The sequence below is a fragment of the Momordica charantia genome (assembly GCF_013281855.1).
Source record: "Momordica charantia cultivar OHB3-1 chromosome 9 unlocalized genomic scaffold, Mcharantia_2.0 BLBB01000009.1, whole genome shotgun sequence".
NCBI classification, from domain to species: domain Eukaryota; kingdom Viridiplantae; phylum Streptophyta; class Magnoliopsida; order Cucurbitales; family Cucurbitaceae; genus Momordica; species Momordica charantia.
The window spans coordinates 21,746,700-21,764,900 of NW_028275167.1; the positions used below are offsets into that span (position 1 = coordinate 21,746,700).

Consider the following 18,201-nt stretch of genomic DNA (forward strand, 5'->3'; position numbering starts at 1 on the left):
TAATTAATCCAATTAACATATTAATTTAATTAATTAATATAAATTAATTGACATTTAATTAATTAATTAATTAATTAATTATTATCTAATTAATAATTAATAGATTAATAGATTTGATTAATATTTATTAATCTAATTAATAATTAATTAATCAAATTCAAATATTAATTAAATAAATACATAAATAATTAATAATTAATTATTTACCTTTTAATTACATGTCACATATTTAATTAAAACTATATATTTGAATCATATTCAAATGACTCTCTCTTGTATAACCTATAGTTTAATATGAATCCAATTCATATTAAATATTTTGAATCCTATTCAAACATTTCTCATAATATACAGTATTAATATTCAATCTTTATCCAAAATAAATATATATACTTATATAAATAATGTATCAATATACATTATATATATTCCCTTGTATAATTTGAAGATTTCAAATTATTTCATAATTATTGATCATTGTTTTACCCGTTGTGAGCTAACAAGAGGACCTAACGGACCTATAGATCAGAAGCTCCAACGATACGAGATTAATCGGTCAAACTTATTAACCGAGTTAATCAAGATCGTTAACTACGGATCACTCACTGCAGAATATTTTTGTGTTCATGTATATACGACCATTAATGGCAAGTCAATCCTTTACGAGTGCTCGTAACTCAAGTTGGGTCAAATTACCGTTTTACCCCTGAGTTACATCTTATTCCTTAAATACCACTGCTCCTCTAATGAACAACCCGGTTATGGTCCAACCAATAATTGAAGTCCCTCTCGAGCCAGTGAGAGGGTGGGGCCCCTTGTTAAAGTCCCGGAGTCAGCATTTAAGAGAACATTCATCTACTTTTCGAAAGTTGGAGAAGAGTGAATTCCATCTCGTGAAGTTATGTTCTCAGCTCCCCACTCGGTCTCGTTCCCAAAATGGTAGGAATATTGAGTCGGCAACTCGGGCCACTCTCACCCATACAGATCAAAGGACGAGCCCTCACAAGCAGGAGTCCGTAACTCACTCAGGATTGAGAATGAGTTGTATGAAAAAGCAATCTGTTAGTCAACAACATTACATCTAAAGATCGGCTATTTTGTGGTCCAGTCTTATACAAAATCATTGTATAGGATACCCTCACTCGCATGTCTTCACACGAACAACCTGGATCGGTCGTCTGTAACATTTACAAAGTGGGTCGTATCCATAGTGTTGCCAACATAAGGTACCCAACCTGATCCATATACTATAAATCCTTTAGGTTATTCTCGAGACATTATCCACTTATATATTGAGAGTGTATCAAATATATACCCAGTATATATATTGTCCCGGTTACATGATAATAACCTTGGATGTTTAGTTTATTGGATTTGGACAATGCATTGCTATGAATTCAACAACAAATTGATTGGATAAAACTATATTGAATATAAATTTGTTTCTACATTAATTACAAACTACGAGTTTAGGGCAACACACCCAACACGTGTGCAGAGTCGTCTCTCGCCTTCTATTAGTACGCCGGTAGTTTATCCTTTAGAGCATTTTTCAGGCTCCAAATTGTCCTTTCGAAAATCATCGTACTCCAGTCATAGTTGCAGAACAACTCCCACCGATCCACAATGCCTTAAAGGTTCCTATCCATATATTGCTTCCTCTCCTTACCCATCATGGCAAGTTCTACGAAGTAAACTATGGCCACCTTGACAACATCCTCGTCGGTGTCAAAATCCTGCTCCATAAAAATCTTCTACAACTCCTTACACGTAACCCTCACCTTGTCCTTAAAATAATGTGATCTAAGTCTTCAGCCAGGAATATCGTAATCTACTCTATTCGTCCTATGTCTGAGCCCGATGATTAGGTCAAACTCTCGCTTGCCGAAAGACACCATTTTCCCAAACAGATCGAAGCTAATGACATCGTGCCTAGGCTCCTCAACCTCTCTCAACAACAGGTTATGGATCAATGGACCATTAAATACAACGTCCATGTCTAGAGTGAGACCAAAACATGTCTAATTGGGTTCGGGTTAACCTAGCCTTAAGAGTAGAACTGGTTTTATCTACATGGGCAAGGTTTGTTAACGAAGCCGGAAACCAATCGTTACGGTTTAGCTTCAGTCTCAAATTCATCATATTTCCTAGACAAAGTTAAAACAAGAAAATTAAATAAAAACAACAAATTAAGCAAAGAAAAAAAAAACAAGACTGTCCCTGAAAAACTGTCTTTCATCCCGATCCGAGATGAAAGGCAGAAAAGCATAAATTTTAATTCCGGGATGATTTTCTTTTTATGCCTTTCATCCCAGTCCGAAATAGACCAAGACCGGTCCAAGATGAAAGGCAGAAGCAAAAAATGATCCCATAACAAAAATTTCTGCTTCTGCCAGGATGAAAGGCAAACACACAAATTGATCCCAGAACATACCTCGATTCCATTACCTTCAATCCCGGACCAAAACGCACCGGGCTTGAATCTAGGATTGAGTCCGGGATTGAATCCCCACTCGTTACTCTTTGATTCTTGATATCTGAAATCCTAAAATCTAACCTACAACTAATTCGCTGCTTCAGATAGTGGCGAAAATGAAAACCTAACACCTAAGTAACGAAAAATTTTCGGATCCCGAAACATACCCCAATTCCATTACCTTCAATCCCGGACCAAAAACCATCGGGCTTGAGTCCGGGATTGAATCCTCACTCGCTACTCTTTGATTTGTGATATCTGGAACCCTAAAATCTAACCTACAACTAATTGGCGGCTTCAGATAGAGCCGAAAATGAAAACCTAACACCTAGGTAATGAAAATTTTCGAAGATCGACTAACCTCGCTTCCTCTGAGATCCAAGACGACAGATGAATTGTTCACTGTGGATAGAGGGAGGGAGACGAAGAGTCCGAGAATAGGGAGGGAATGGAGGGAGACGAAGGGTCAGGGATTATGATTTTAGGTTTAGGGTTTTAGTTTTGGGAATGGAGAGGGAGAGAGGAACGGTTCGAGAATGGGGAGGGAAAGATGAGTGTTTAATTTTAAACATGAGGGTAATACATTAATTTCGCTTTAAAATTTTTTGAAAGGTGTCCAAATTAAGTTGAGCTTTTTTAAAAATGGGTTCATTTATCCAATTTTAGTTATTGGTGGGGTCATAAATCTCAATTTCCCAAATTTTTGTGTGCTCTAAGGGTGTTGGGAATTGTGAATGGCTTTAAACTCTTGAGAGTTGCCCATCCTTTTAGTCATGTCGAACTAGACCAACGTGTCATGTCACCTGATCGAGTCTTCCGAATACTCAAGTACTTATTGTTTCCCACATATGATGCTAATTGTTGATGAAAAATTTTGGCTCTTTGAAATTTACCAAATTTGTATCAATCTTCAAGAATAAAAAGAGATTCGACAGACTAATAAAATAAAAAAGGTTACATACTGGTGTGGTGCTACTCCTATATTCAAGTTAGAATTCGAGTTTTATGCAAAGCGTAGAAATAGTAGATTTTTCTAGCATATAACTCAATTATGAGTATTTTCCTTCTATTTAGTTTTTTCCCCATCTATAACAAGATTAATTTAAAAAAATTCACAAAACTCCCTAATTTAATGAAAAACAAACTTGTCACAAAATTAAGTTTCAATAATACACAAAATTGACTATTAAATAACTCAACTTGTAAATTTTAACCAGAAAACGGCCTGCTGTAATATCTTTTTGTCCAAATCTTATAAATTTCATGCCGAATATATGTTTTATAATTCATTGACACATAGTAATTGTAACACTCTTTAAACTTTAGGGTGAAGATTACAACTTATCAAAGCTTAAGGTGAAATTTGATGAAATTAAAAGTAAGGTAAAATTGATACCCATAGCCAAGTTCAAGTTCCATGCCATAAATTTTATGTGAGAAGCTGATGGATGAGAGAGAAGGTGTGTGACAACCAATAGATTTTACCTCTTATATTCTTCCGTCCTCTTGTATGCAAGTTGAAGAAAGTTCTTTATGGCTTAAAATATAGACTCTTAGAGCATGACGTGAACGTCTCAGTGCATTATTTTTGCTCATTAAGTTTTCACTCTTTATGAGCTGATCCAATAATGGTAGCTTTTGTTACATATTAATCTACATGGATGATATCGTTCTTACTAGGAGTTTCTAACTCTGAGTTTACAAATATGATCTCTTTACTTCATCATATTTAAGATTTACCTCACAGGACAAAGATGTTTGAGGCGAATTCCATTTCCACTGTATAATTAATGGCTCTCTAGATTTCGTTAGTGGAAAAGTTTTGGATGTCTCATTACATACTGCAGTGTTGTTGGTGGTTTGCCATACGTGACTTTAACTCGACTTTGAAATTTCGTTTTGCGTAAACAAAGTCTATCAATTTATGCATTCTCCAATTGTGGCTCATGGACTAAAGAGAATTCTAATATATTTGAAAGGCCATTTTAATTATAATTTCTTCTTATCCAAACCTATTGCTCTTGATGTCACTAGTTTTGCAGAAATAGTCCACTATATTCCATTCAAGCACTAAGGAAAAGTATAGATCTTTTAGCTATGGCTGCTACATAATTGGTTTGGTTGAAATCTCTTTTTGCTAAGTCATGCATTCCTCTTTCAAGCCACCAATAATTCTCTTAGTATGATACTCTAATCTAAGTGCTAAATAGGTCATCCTTTCTTCCACTAATCCTGTCGAATTCGACATTATTCATTCATAATCTTCTTTCGATAAATAATATAGATGTTCGACACTTACCTTCTACCACTCAAATTGTTGATATTCTCACCAAACCCCTATCTACAATTTCCTTCAACAATCTTTGATTCCCACGATTATATGACCAATTATATATTATACTTATAACTTTTTCGAAAAAATTTATTAGTAAAACTTTTAACAAATGAAATTATGAAAATTCAAATTTTGTAAAGATGAATAAACGGGCTTTATAGGAGGAAGATGCTTTTATGAAATAAACCAAAAATAATCATATATGTTAGTTTGTTTTGTTATACGACCAAAATGACCTCTAAGTTGAACATGCATGCCTACAACCATAGAGCTGAGAGTCCACATTGGGTATTAATATGCAAAATATGGTATTTCATTAAAATGTATAAACGGAAATGGGAAAAACAAAACTGCTTTTTATAGTTTCCTTAATTTAGTCATTTTTGTAAACGTTTCTGATCAAAATTTAGAACGAGAAATAGGATGGTTATCAAACATGTATGCTTCTTAAAAAATGAAAAAGGAGAACAACAAACATGAAACAATAACATTATCAAATGAGCCTTTAATTTCATTCTGTTTAGAAGGCCCAAACCTATAAACCTATCAAACCTTTGGGTCTCGTCTATCTAACCAATGTCCCACTAGATTGAACAAGACCCTACCAAATTCCTTGTCAATATCGATAAAAAAGAATAAAAGAAAAAGAAAAAATAATAGAAAAAATAAAAGAACATCACGAATACTTACAAGGGCAAAGGAAATTTGAACATTGGAGAATGTTTGAAGTACCTTCCAAGTAATCTTTGAGGGTAAAAATACTTCTTCTTTTTCTTTAACTAAAGTGTTTGGTAGAAAATACAAATAACTTTTAAAATAATCAAATTGGTTTACAATCATTTTTTGAACATTAAAGCTAACTATCCAAAAAATGATTGATCGAGAATCAATTTAGAAGCATTTTATTTTATGTAATTTGACATTCGTAGAATAGATATAGTCCAAAATTAGGAGTTAAAATCACTTTTAAGAAAATGTAACCAAAAATACTAAAAAAAAGTATTTAAAGATAACCTTTGTTTAAATTAGAAGATACGTTCACTTTTTAAGACTTTACAAAAGGAATGCAAAACATGATGAATGAAGCACAAGTGAACCTTAAAAAATAAAAAAGTCTGCTCGAAATATACATAGATTTCTAAGTGTTAGGAGAAGAAAAGGGTAAAGTATTACTGAAACTTTCAACCGCACAATTGCAAGACGAAGAATCAAACCATCGACCTTAAAAACGATAAAAAATCTCTTGTCCATCGACAGTCAGATTTGTCGTTGCATTTAATTATATTGGAATTCACTCTCACTTCCGTAATTTCCAAAGAGAACCAAAAAAAAAAAAAGAGGAAATTTCAAACCTTAATTCATACATTAATTAATATCACAAGTCCACACAGCTTCCATTTATTTACACAGATCTTCAAATCTCCTAAACATAAAGTTATTTCCCCCACAAACTGTTAAGTAATTTTGACAAAATTTCAATTATTGCAAAACAAAATCAGATAAGTAAGCAGTTTTCTTCTAGCTGTTGTCCCATTTACAAATTCAACCTTTTTTTTCCCCTTTAATAACTTGATAAAAATTAAGGTAATTATAATTAAGAACACCATTATTCTTCACCATTTGGATGATTTACATTTGGTTGATATTTTGTTTCCATCAAGGTAAGGTGCAAAAGTCTTCATTACCTCCTCATATGTTGGTCTCTTGTAGTCCACAGCCTGAAAATAAATAACAATAACGATAATAAATATCTATAACATGTTACTATATTTGTATGTAAGTTTAAATGACGTTTTCGTGACTCGTCTCTAAGCTTTTGCATCGGTTTTTCAGTTTTTGAAATCTTGATTTTGATCTTGAATGATAGTTTGATAACCATTTTGTTTTTATTTTATGCTTTTATGAAAATTATACGTGTTTTCTTTTATGCTTTTATAGAAATTATACGTGTTTTCTCACGACTTCTTTGGTATGTTTTTCAATTTTAAAAGTAGATTTGAATTCTTTGACAAAGTTTAGAAACAAAAATAAGTCCTTAAGAACTACTTTTGTTCTCCTCGGTTTCAGAATTTGACTTTGATTTTCAAAATGAAGCTTATTTGATAACAATTTTATTTTTATTTTATACTTTTATGGAAACTATACGTGTTTTCTCACGACTTCTTATATATGTTTTTCGATTTTAAAAGTAGATTTGAATTCTTTTGACAAAGTTTAGAAACAAAAATAAGCCTTTTAAGAACTACTTTTGTTCTCCTAGTTTTCAGAATTTGACTTTGATTTTCAAAACGAAGCTTAATTTTCAAAAGAAGAAAACGGTTTTGTTTTTTGTTTTAAAAATACTACTTTCACCTTAGTGATTTATTTTGCTAACTACTTTTTAAAATATTTTCAAAATCCAAGCTAACTTTTGAAAACTAAAAAAATTAAAGCCAGTTTGATAATCATTTAAGCTCGTTTGGTAACGTTCATGTTTGAATTGCGGGCCCAACATCCAAGAATTCTAAGTGTGATAAAACAATATTCTTATTTATGTTTTGGAATAAATTAGAAATGGAAACAAGAGAGAAGAAATTTGTTTGGATCGTTTCCAAAATTTTTATATAATTTTGAGAATATTCCAAAAAAAGGAGAAATAAGAGACATGATTAGTTGTAAAATGCTTAGATTTCTTAAAAAATTTGGAACACGAGAAAGAGAACGTTAACAAACGACCCTTTCGTTTTTTGTTTTCTGATTTTTAAAATTATGCTTGGTTGGTCACAATTTCTTTAATATGTTTTTCCATTTTTAAAAAACACATTTAAACTTAGCCAAATTTAGAAAACAAAAACTACCTTTCCAAACTGCTTTTTTAGTTTTCAAAATGTGGCTTCTATTTTGAAAAGATGCACAAGAAAGAAATACATGAATGAGAGTGAGTGAAAGTAGGGTTTATAAGTTTAATTTAAAAAAATAGAAGGAGAAAAAAAACAATATGATTATCAAAGGGCCTTAATTTTCAAAAAAAAAACTTAATTTTTGCTTTTTAAATTTAGTTAAGAATTCAAATATGTTTAATAAAAAAGAATAGGAAACAAACCAAAGAAATTGGGAGGAAACCAGCACAATTATGAAAAACTAAAAGCTAAAAACGAAATCAAGAGCTAAACTTTTGTTAAAAATCATTTCAAAAGCTCAAAATACTAGGAATGAGAAATGGCTAAAAGTTTAGAGATGAAAACCATATGATAAAAATCGATGAGATCCTTAAAAGAACCTGTTCGATAACTTCTTCAGGGTTCGCCCATTTCCACTCTGCAAATTCGATATCCGCTTCGTCATTGTCCAAGTTAATCTCGCTGTCATCTTTCGTAAATCTCATAAGGAACCTGTCATTACATTTACAGCTCAAAAAGCAGCTGAGAAACCTGTCATATTCACTGTCCTCTTTCCCATTTCATTTCCTACTTGCAGAGAAGCCATGGATCAAGAATCAGAAAGAAAGAAAGAAAAACCGACCATTTTTGCGCCTGCCCGTGCCATTGCCCACCCCACAGCCGATTGACTTTGGTCTTCACAGCAGGAGGAAAGTCATAAGTCAACCATTGAGGTACCTGTTAACCAAAAACAATGTGAATCAACCAAGTTATTCCAGTGTTTTGTCTCCGCACCTCTTTTGGTCCAATCTTTCTTCGTAAAGGAATCGAAAGCGCTGTAGAAATTAGTACCTCAGCAACAATCTCAGCAGACACTATCCCAGTTTCCTTTCTTAGTTCCCTAACAGCTGCCAATTTGGGGTCTTCACCATCTTCAATCCCTCCCTAACATAAACAAATGGTTGAACAAAACACCCAATTCAATCTAATCGAAGAGCTATCGTAGATGTCGATTTTCTCAACGAATATTAGCCAAGAAAGTAACTCTACTTTCAACAAGAGGATTTGGCTTAACATAAATAATCTTTTCGCAACTTTAGAGTTGCATACAAGCCACACATAATGTAGTAAAAACAATCATTAATTACGATTATCAATTTTCTTAGAAAGCTATATAACAATGGTATCAATAACACACAATACCATTACATCACGTTGTTATATCAATGCAACCAATACGCTCTAAAACCACAAAGATGATCATGTATCTTGAATAGTATTCAAGACTTTGATAAAAAAAACTTTCCAATCAGCTTAGCTATCCTCAAAAGTTTGAACCCATGACCTCAAAGCTATCTAAGCTTATAGCTTCACTATTTGATAACGATTGCGATTCGAACAGTTAACATTCGATCCGGGTAATTCATAAATAGCTCACACATGCATATACATCTAACCAGTGTCCAAAATTAACAGAAATTTGGTAAATAGACAAAAAGAGAACAGGGAAAGGGCAAGGCAATATCTCCTCATCCAAGAAAAACCCAGAAAAGCCATGAACCAAAATGACCCATTTGGAGATTTGATGAGTTAAGAAAGAAATTTACAAAATCAAGCAGAGAGAGAACAGATAGAGCAGAATTTAAGTTTCAAAAATCACCTGAGGCATCTGCCATGCTCCTGGAACATTAAGTCTAGAAGCCACAAAAACCTGCATATAACAAATCCGATTGATTGGATTGCAATCTTTTTCCATCCAAATAAATCCCAAAACAAAAAACAGAACAACATCAAATCCTCAACCTCAACAGAATCAAAAGAACAAAGTCTACAAATGTTTCTAGATCTGCCACAGAAACGGACAGCTTACAACTAATTCTTCTAGCTCACACAGGCAAAAGAACAAACACCATGTCTGCATAACAAGCAAAGTTGCAAAATTCGAAAGAAAGAGGCAGAATTCTCCCAAATTAAGCTTAAATGGGGGCAGCGAGAGAAGGAAACAGAGGAGCGGGACCTGATTGTCTGAGTTGATGAGACAGACCCCAACGTTGGGGCGGTAACCAGAGGGGAGAGACTCCATGCTTTTGTTTTGCTTTAACTAAGGAATTGGGAGGTGGGTTTTTCGAGAGTCAGAGTTTGAGAGAGACAGAAGAGAGTTATTTGCTTTTTGGAAGTGGGGAATATGAACGACGCTGACTATGAGAAAAAAAGGAGAGATTTTTATGGTGGTGGCGGAGGCGGAGTTTTATTATGCCACTCTTTCTTCTATTCTTCCATTCTTTTAATACCATCTTTTTTTTTCTTTTGGGATTTCTAACATGTGCTCGCCCACACCAATTTATCATCTTACATTGGATGCATAATCAAATGTTTTTTTTCCGCCATTTCAGGAGACCTACCTGCCTCTACAATGTTTTATATATGAAAATCCATACAAACTAATTCCTAGAGCAGGTGGATCATCTTGAGATTTGGACTAATTTCCTCTTAATTATTCCTAGTCGGATCAATGGACCACCCATGATGGTTCATAATTATAGGTTTTTCTTTTCTTTTTTTTTTGTTTTTTTTAAATACTAGTTCGGTCAATGTAGTTTAGTGTCTCTACTCTCGGAACATCTATTTTGAACTATATATTTTAAGCTTTTGTTTATTTTAGTTACTGTACTTTTGAAATATTTGTTTTGTTTGGTTTATTTACTCTTAGAAAATGACCAATTTGGTAACTGTTTGAATAAATTTAACACAAATTTCATATGCAATTAACATCCTTTAATATAAATTTATGACCACATCTTAAAAGAATTTAGTGAGTGTCATGTTAAAATTGTAATGGAAATAAATGACCAAAATAATCACTTTTTAAAAGTGTAAGGACCAAAATAGACATTTAGATATAGAGGCTAAAATGAACAAAATTTGAAAGTACAATAATCAAAATAGTCATTTTGAAAGTTTATGGACCAAAATAAACTAAAGCGGAAAGTACAAAACAAAAATAGCATTTGAAAATTTATTCTCAATAAAATTGTTTTTTTTAGATATACATTTAAATTTTTTACTCTTCTTATTTACAAATGATTAGTATGATTATAGTTTTACGAGGTTAGATACTCTATATATTTTTTAATATAAGTTAAATTACAAATTTTATTATTGACTTTGAAAGTTGGTCTAATAGTTCTTTTAACTCAAGTTAAAAGATTCTTAGATTTTAAATATTGTATCTAGTATGTTGTTTATTTAAAAATAATTATTTAAAAAAATGAAAGTAATTTATGTCTAATAAATTCTCGAACATTAAATTTTTAGTGCAGAAAGTCTATAGGCTTTGAAAAAAAGTGTTTCTAATATATCTTCAAAGTATTAGACACCTTTTAAAGCTCAACTATTTATTGACACAAAATTTTAATATCCTATTAAATAGTTTTTAAAGTTAACTATTTATTGACACAAAATTTTAATATCCTATTAAATAGTTTTTAAAGTTATTAACTACAACATTGAAAGTTTAGACACCTTACTTGAAAGTTTTAAAACTATATATTAGACGCATGAGTCAAGACCAATCTCATATTAACCTGAAAAGGAAAAAAGAAATTACATAGAATTAGAATCTATAAAGAAATTACATCACAACTTAGTTGTGAGAATTAGAATCTATAAGACCTCGATGTCTTAATTTCTAAACTATACTCAGTCTTGTGTCCATACTTTACAAAATTTTCTTTTATACTTTTGGGCACAGGTGTCTAAACTTGAATTATATTCAAGTTGTCATATCAAATCAATACTTTAACGTTGTAATATAATAAAATTCTTTAAGTTCACAATGTAATTAAAATTCTAACAAAGTTTAAAGTTTAGGGATTAAGTAGACACAATGTAATATATTTTGAACTATTTTATATATTAAAAAAAACATTTATTGTCCACTTTAAAATTTTCATTATTATATGGACACAAATGCTACACTAAATGAATTAGTCTCTGACAAGGACTATATATAAAATTTAAGATTTATTTCCCCCATTTAAGGATTTGCATTAAGCTGAACTACTCATGGTGATGAGGTAGCCACTATAATAGGATAATAAAAAATTAAAATTCCACTCTAATTGATGAAAGAGCAATCCAACCTCAAGCACATCCATCTCCTCCAATTTTTTTAGTACAAAAAGTTGTTTTGAATTATTATTTACATTACGTAACAAGTTCTTCTATATATATACATAACAAAGAAAAAGGGTGGAAATTCGAATCTTTCTCACAAAATTATTTGACTTTTAACTAAGGTGTTTTATTAACTTTTAAAAATATTTTTGATGGTATATCAATCGAACTTTTAATCTTAACTAATTTTACAAAGTGGGTTATTCATGGAGTGATTAGATATTGAACTTATTTTTGAAGTAAGTGTAATTATCTTTTTTTTGAATAAAAAATATTTAATAAAAAATCATTTTAATATTGGATTTTACTAGTTTCAACGGATTATAGAAGTATTTTCTCCGGTGAATTTCACCGGTGTTTTTTTCCCAAAACAACTAAAAAATACTTTTAACTTTATTGAAGTACTTTTTTACAATGATTTTAAGTGGGAAGTAAGTACTTTAGTCATGAAAAAAGTATTTTTTTTTCCTTTTAGCTATAGTGCAAAAGGCATGAGTGGAAGATGGAAGATCATACTTCATGCTACATTGTAATTCAAAAATGAAAAAAAAAATTAAGATTTGGTAGTTTCTTCTAATGTTGTTCCCTCCCCCCAAATTTTTCAAGGAAAAAACTATACAAAAAAATTAGCGAGTAAAGTTAAGTCTCTCCCTAACAAAATTTCTCGTCCTGCTATGGCCTAATGCACTTCATAGCAGTATTATTTTTTTGGGTAAGTTGTAAATTCAAATCACCATTCTGTTGGAGGTAAATTATTAAAAGGATAAAACCAAATTTTTAATTAAATTCTTATTGACATGTTAACATTTCCATCGATATTTTTATCTATCTCTTAATTTTCATGATTTTTTTCAGAACTATCTATCGAGATCGATATTTCCATTAATTTTTTCATGGAATTGAAACATTACGATTTTTATCGACATTAACATCTAAAGCTTCGTTAAAAAAAAAAAAGGAACGAGATGGTGAGATGCAGAGGATAAAAGCTTAGAGGGGGCGTAGGATAGCAGGAAAGCAGTTGAGGAGGTAGTTTAGTCAATGAGTAAGGTCCGACAGATGTTTCAGAAAACGACAGTGGAAAAGCAGAGGTAGTGGGGGAGGAGAAAGCGTTGACTTTTTTACTCACGATCAGGAGAGAGAAACATAGCTTTTTTTTTTCTTTTTTGATATTATTCATTTTTTATTTTAATATATTTCTTTTTCAACCATCATTTCCACTTACGAGGAGGAAAAAGAAAAGGAAAAGGAGTAATCATAAAAAGGGACAAAAAAAAAAGAGGACAAATTTTAGAAAAGTCCAGATTTTTGAAATTTCCCTTTTTCTTTTTTTAGATTAAGTCAGCGTTTGCATTTTTTCTTTCTTTTTTTTTTTCTCTTCTGTGTTTTTACTTTTCTATTTCAACTTGAATATTATAATTTTCTAAAATTAATTTTTATTATTAAGATTAGATATGGTATATGACAATGATTTTGTTTTTAAATTTGTGCTTTGGAATATTATGCATATTTTTTTTTCAGAATTTTCTTTGGTACATTATATGTTGACTTTGTTTCAAAAAATAGTATTTGAATTGTTAGTCCACTTTTAAAATAAAAGTAATTTTTTAATGGCTCATTTTCTGGTTTTTAAAATCTATTTAAAAGGCAAATAACAAAACTAACTAATATACCGTTGAAAATCATATTTATAGTCTAAAAATTCTAGAAATATAAAATTATAAACAAAATGGTTATCAAATGGGTATAAATTTTAGAAATTACGATTTTTTAGTCCTTTAATTAATATATTTTTTTATGTTCAGTTCATATTCTCTTATGGAATTTAGTTTAATTCTTTTGAGCTAAATGAGTTAAATTCTAGATTTAGTCTATAAACTTTAATTTCTAAGTCCATTTAATTCTAGAAGTTTTTACATGGTTGAACTTTTAATTTTGATTTTAATTAACTCTTTGTTTTAAATATAGAATATACTGTTACTTAGGTCTTGTTTAATAACCATGTTTTTTCATTTTTTATTTTTGAAAATTAAATTTTTAAGTACTACTTTCACTCCTGTATTTCTTTGTTTTGCGTATGATTTTTTAAACTTTTTTTGAAATCTATGCCAATTATTTTTAAAACAAAAAAGAGTAGTTTTCAAAAGTTTTTTTTTTTGTTTTTGAAATTTGACTAAAAATTTAAATGTACTTTTAAGAACGGTGAAAATGTACTAAAGAAATTCCGACCAAGCAAACATAATTTACAAAAACAAAAAACTAAAAATGAAAGGGTCATTAAACATAACTACACCCAGTGATTTGAAAATTAGGGTAGTTGGAAAAAGCAAATAAGGAAGACAAACCAAAAAATTTGATTTAAAATCATTAGGAAAAAGATATTAAAATAATAATTTCACCCAAATTTTTTTATTGATCTATATTGTTAATTTTTTACTGCTTATTGATCTATATTATTGGTGTCATTAAAACTTATTTTTTAAGTTAACAAAGTATCACGTGACATCATTTATTATATGTGGGTCATTTCTTGTTTTTTTGAATATTTTTTTTTTATATTCTATGTGGGTCATTTTTAGATGAGGAGTGCGAGGGAAAAAAGGGAGAGAGAGGACAATTCCCCTTTATTTTCTCTCATATTAAAAAAAGTATAAAAAATGTATAAATTATGGAATAATTAACCTTGGAGGTGATATCCTCAACCAAAAAATGGGAGATTTGAATCACTATCGATATATTGTTGAACAAAACAATAAAAAAAAAGTCAGGATTTTAGTTTTGTTTTTCAATTTGTTAATTTTAATTTTAAGAATAAAAATTATATGTATAGAAACAATATAAAATTTGGTCTCTTTAAAACAACTGTTTGCTATATCCTTTTTAAGAAATATATTTTTTAATGTAAAAACTAAAATATAATATTTAAAACAAAAACCAAATATAAAATTTAATAAAAACTGAAAAACTAAAGTTGAGGTTTCAGAAATTAGAATGACTTAATCTCCAAATTCTAAAAATTTAAGAATTAAAATAAAAAAATAAGTAAAAAATTATGAGATCAAGATCATATTTATATCTTATTTTTTCTGGTTGCCTCCTTATTTTTAGTACTTATATTAAGTAGAAACTTTTACAAAGGTAAATATAGTATTTTAAAATAATGACAAATATATTGTTTTTTAAAACTCATTAATTAATAATTAGATCGATGATAATAATTAATTTATTTTCATCTCTCCAATAATACGATAAAATTATCTACTTTGGGCACAAACCTCGTAGTTTTCCTTTTGATATGGCCCAAAAGGCCTCATTTTCTAACGAAGATGTCCCCTAGCTTATATACCCATGAACTTCCTACTCCTTGTTAATGCGAGACTTTGTTAATGCGAGACTTTGGTCGCTTTCCTTGAAAAATGACAAATTGCTCAAGTGGGTTGTTGTACGTAATCTAAAAAACACTTTTCATTTCATCCACGTAGTTCTGCTTCTTACTTGAAAAATGGATATTGAGGGTTGTCTCAAATTCCCATCCACATTTTTTCTTACCCTCCTCAATGAGGTATTGAAAATAAAATGCTCGAGGGCTCTAATGCTCATCTGATGCCCTAAGAATAGGATATTTATCTTTACATAGAAGCGATTCCTATTCTTTAGTTAATGCGAGACTTTGGTCGCATTCCCTGGAAAATGACAAATTACTCAAATGGGCTGTTGGGCAAATCTAAGAAACACTTTTTTTCTTGTACCTTCCTCAATGAGGTATTGGAAAAAAAAATCTCGGGGACTCTAATGCTCATTCAATACCCTAAGAACAAGATATTCATCTTTACATACAAGCAATTCCTATTCCTTAGTTAATGCGAGGCTTTGGTCTCATTCCCTGAAAAATGAAAAATTGCTCAAATGGGCAACTGGACGAAATCTAAGAAACAGTTTTCATTTCATACATGTAGTTCCGCTTCTTACTTGAAAAATGGAAATTGAGGGTTGTCTCGAATTCCCATCAACATTTTTTCTTACCCTCCTCAACGAGGTATTGGAAAAAAAGTGCTCGAGGGCTCTAATGCTCATCCAATACCCTAAGAATAGGATATTCATCTTTACAGAGAAGCGATTCTACTAACAATGTAAACCAAAAGCATGACCGACATCCAAGATAATAAAACTATAAAAATGGTAAAGCATGAAACCTTTTATTTCTTAACACGTAGTGCACCTAAATATTAGTTAAGATAAATTATAATAATGTTTTTGAAACTAATAAATCATAATAATTATTAATTAATATATCGTAATTTAGAATTTATAGTTTTGGATTAGTTTACATGACTATTGATTAATTTCGATGTTAATTTGATATAAATTTTAATAATCACCCATTTGAATGTGTTCTACCTTTAGACATATTTATAATGCATTTTGAAAATGTCAAATTTACATTATTAGACCCTTATTATGCGATATTCATAATTAACATTTTAAAAAATTATTCAATAAAACAAATTCAATTACTTTAACTTTGTTTATGCTGGAATCTGCACAACGGTTCTTCACGAATCGAGCTCGAACTCGGTCTCCGATTCCGACCTGTACACTAGAGTGGACCTGCACAAGAGGGTGAACACTCTGACGCTCAAGTCAGTATAGATCGGACTCCTTATTTAGTTCGAGGTGAGATTCGATACCTGAGTGTGAAATGAACTCCTCTATTTATAGGTAATGGACCCAACAGCACACACGACGGGTGGTTACATGTCTTTTCTCATATCGGACCTGTCGGGTTCCGAGCAGGTCGGACCACGGTCAGGTCGAGCTTTGGTGCCCATACTTCATCTTTTAAGGGGCAAACTTGGTTCACCTCGGCCCCGCCGAGGTGGACCTAAGCAATCCTTTTTTATCTAATTTCTTCCAACACGAATAATGGTCCTCCACGTGTCCCGGGTAAGTTTACCCCAAACATTGGCCCCCTCTCTGTTAGGTTCGATCTCGACCTGACAGAGAAGTTCATTCGAATCTATTTTGGACACGTGGCGACTTTCTACTTGTGGAGGGAATATGACCGTTGCGGAATACGTTTCGACCTGCCAGGTTATCGGTGTACTCAAGCGTTTCGCTGTTGCGTATCCCGAGGAGATCTCAGCCGCTCGTTGATTACACGTGTACGACACAAAGGTTTTTTCGATCAGCTATAAATAGTCTCGGAACTTCAGGTCAAACCTTACGTTTCCGGAATTTCTGGAGTTCGATCTGAAACCAGCTCGAACCCTCTCTCTAGGTCAGTCACTCTTCTTTGCTTTTACTCTTCTTTCAAAACATGGTAGTTTTCTTATCTTCCCCCTCCAGTAGCGATAGCCTGGGTAGTGTAGGTCGGACAATAAGTAGTTCGCCCCCCAAGCCAAGTGACTCTGGGGAGGTCTTAGCTCGTAGGTTAGAGTCTGAGCTAGAAGAAATAGAGAACTTTAGGTTCTCAGATGATGGAGAGGATAGCGATACCTCCACCTCGGGCCAGGGTCTGGAGTACCCTTCTAGGACGCCTGAGCACTACCTTGGACCCCTTCGTAGGGGGTTTAACATTCCAAATAACATCCTCCTTAGGATTCCGGAGGAAGGGGAAAGAGCTGACAATCCTCTAGAGGGATGGGTCACTCTTTATTTGAAGATGTTTGAGTACGGCCTCAGACTTCCCCTTCATCCCTTTGCTCAGGAGTTCTTAAACCGAACCGGACTGGCTCCTGCTCAAGTGGCCCCCAATGGGTGGGGTGTCATTTTTGCTTTAGCCATTCTTTTTTGGTTGCGAGCTCGGGATGAGGATGAGGCCGAGTTGCTAAGTGTCGACCAGCTTCTTGGGTGTTTTGAGGCTAAGAGGATAGCCAAAAAACCAGGTCGGTACTACATGTGCGCAAGGAAGGGCGCGGGTGGCATAGTTAAGGGGCCGATCTCCATCAAAGGATGGGTAGGCAAGTGGTTCTTTGCCTCTGGAGAGTGGCTGGCAAAGGACGAATCAGGTCGTGCCTTTTTTGACGTGCCTGCTAGGTTTGGGAACCTAGGTATGAAGTCTTCCTTACTTTATTTTTCTTTTAGTTTCTTGGTATTCATGTCTAACTCTGACTTTCTGTTTACTTTGTGCAGTGTCGATCAAGCCGATCCCCGAGCTCGATCAAGCCACTTTCGACACACTCAAGTTCTACAAGGAGAACTTCCCCAAGGGCAGGAAGATCGAAACCTTGGTCACCGACAAGCTTCTCTTGGAGTCGGAGCTTCTTGACTACAATCCTCTAGTTCGGCCAATCGAAGCTTCAAGGCCGAACTCTGAACTCTGTAAGTCGTGCTCGACCTAGGTCTTGATCTCATTT

At 32.3% G+C, this 18,201-nt stretch overlaps 1 protein-coding gene across 2 annotated transcripts; it reads right to left on the reverse strand.

Moving 5' to 3' along the window:
- Positions 1-6,152: 6,152 nt before the first annotated feature.
- Positions 6,153-9,943, reverse strand: NUDX25 (nudix hydrolase homolog 25). 2 transcript variants are annotated; one of them, XM_022294321.2, is made up of 6 exons: positions 9,687-9,943; positions 9,330-9,380; positions 8,522-8,614; positions 8,313-8,407; positions 8,071-8,182; positions 6,153-6,529 (listed from the first exon to the last, which is right to left on the reverse strand). In XM_022294321.2, the coding sequence occupies exons 1-6, from the start codon at positions 9,750-9,752 to the stop codon at positions 6,425-6,427; spliced, it is 522 nt and encodes a 173-aa protein (XP_022150013.1). In that variant the 5' UTR covers positions 9,753-9,943; the 3' UTR covers positions 6,153-6,424. The 2 variants fall into 2 exon arrangements, with proteins under 2 accessions (XP_022150013.1, XP_087984514.1); XM_088128388.1 differs by lacking the exon at positions 9,687-9,943 and adding an exon at positions 9,540-9,646.
- Positions 9,944-18,201: the final 8,258 nt, after the last annotated feature.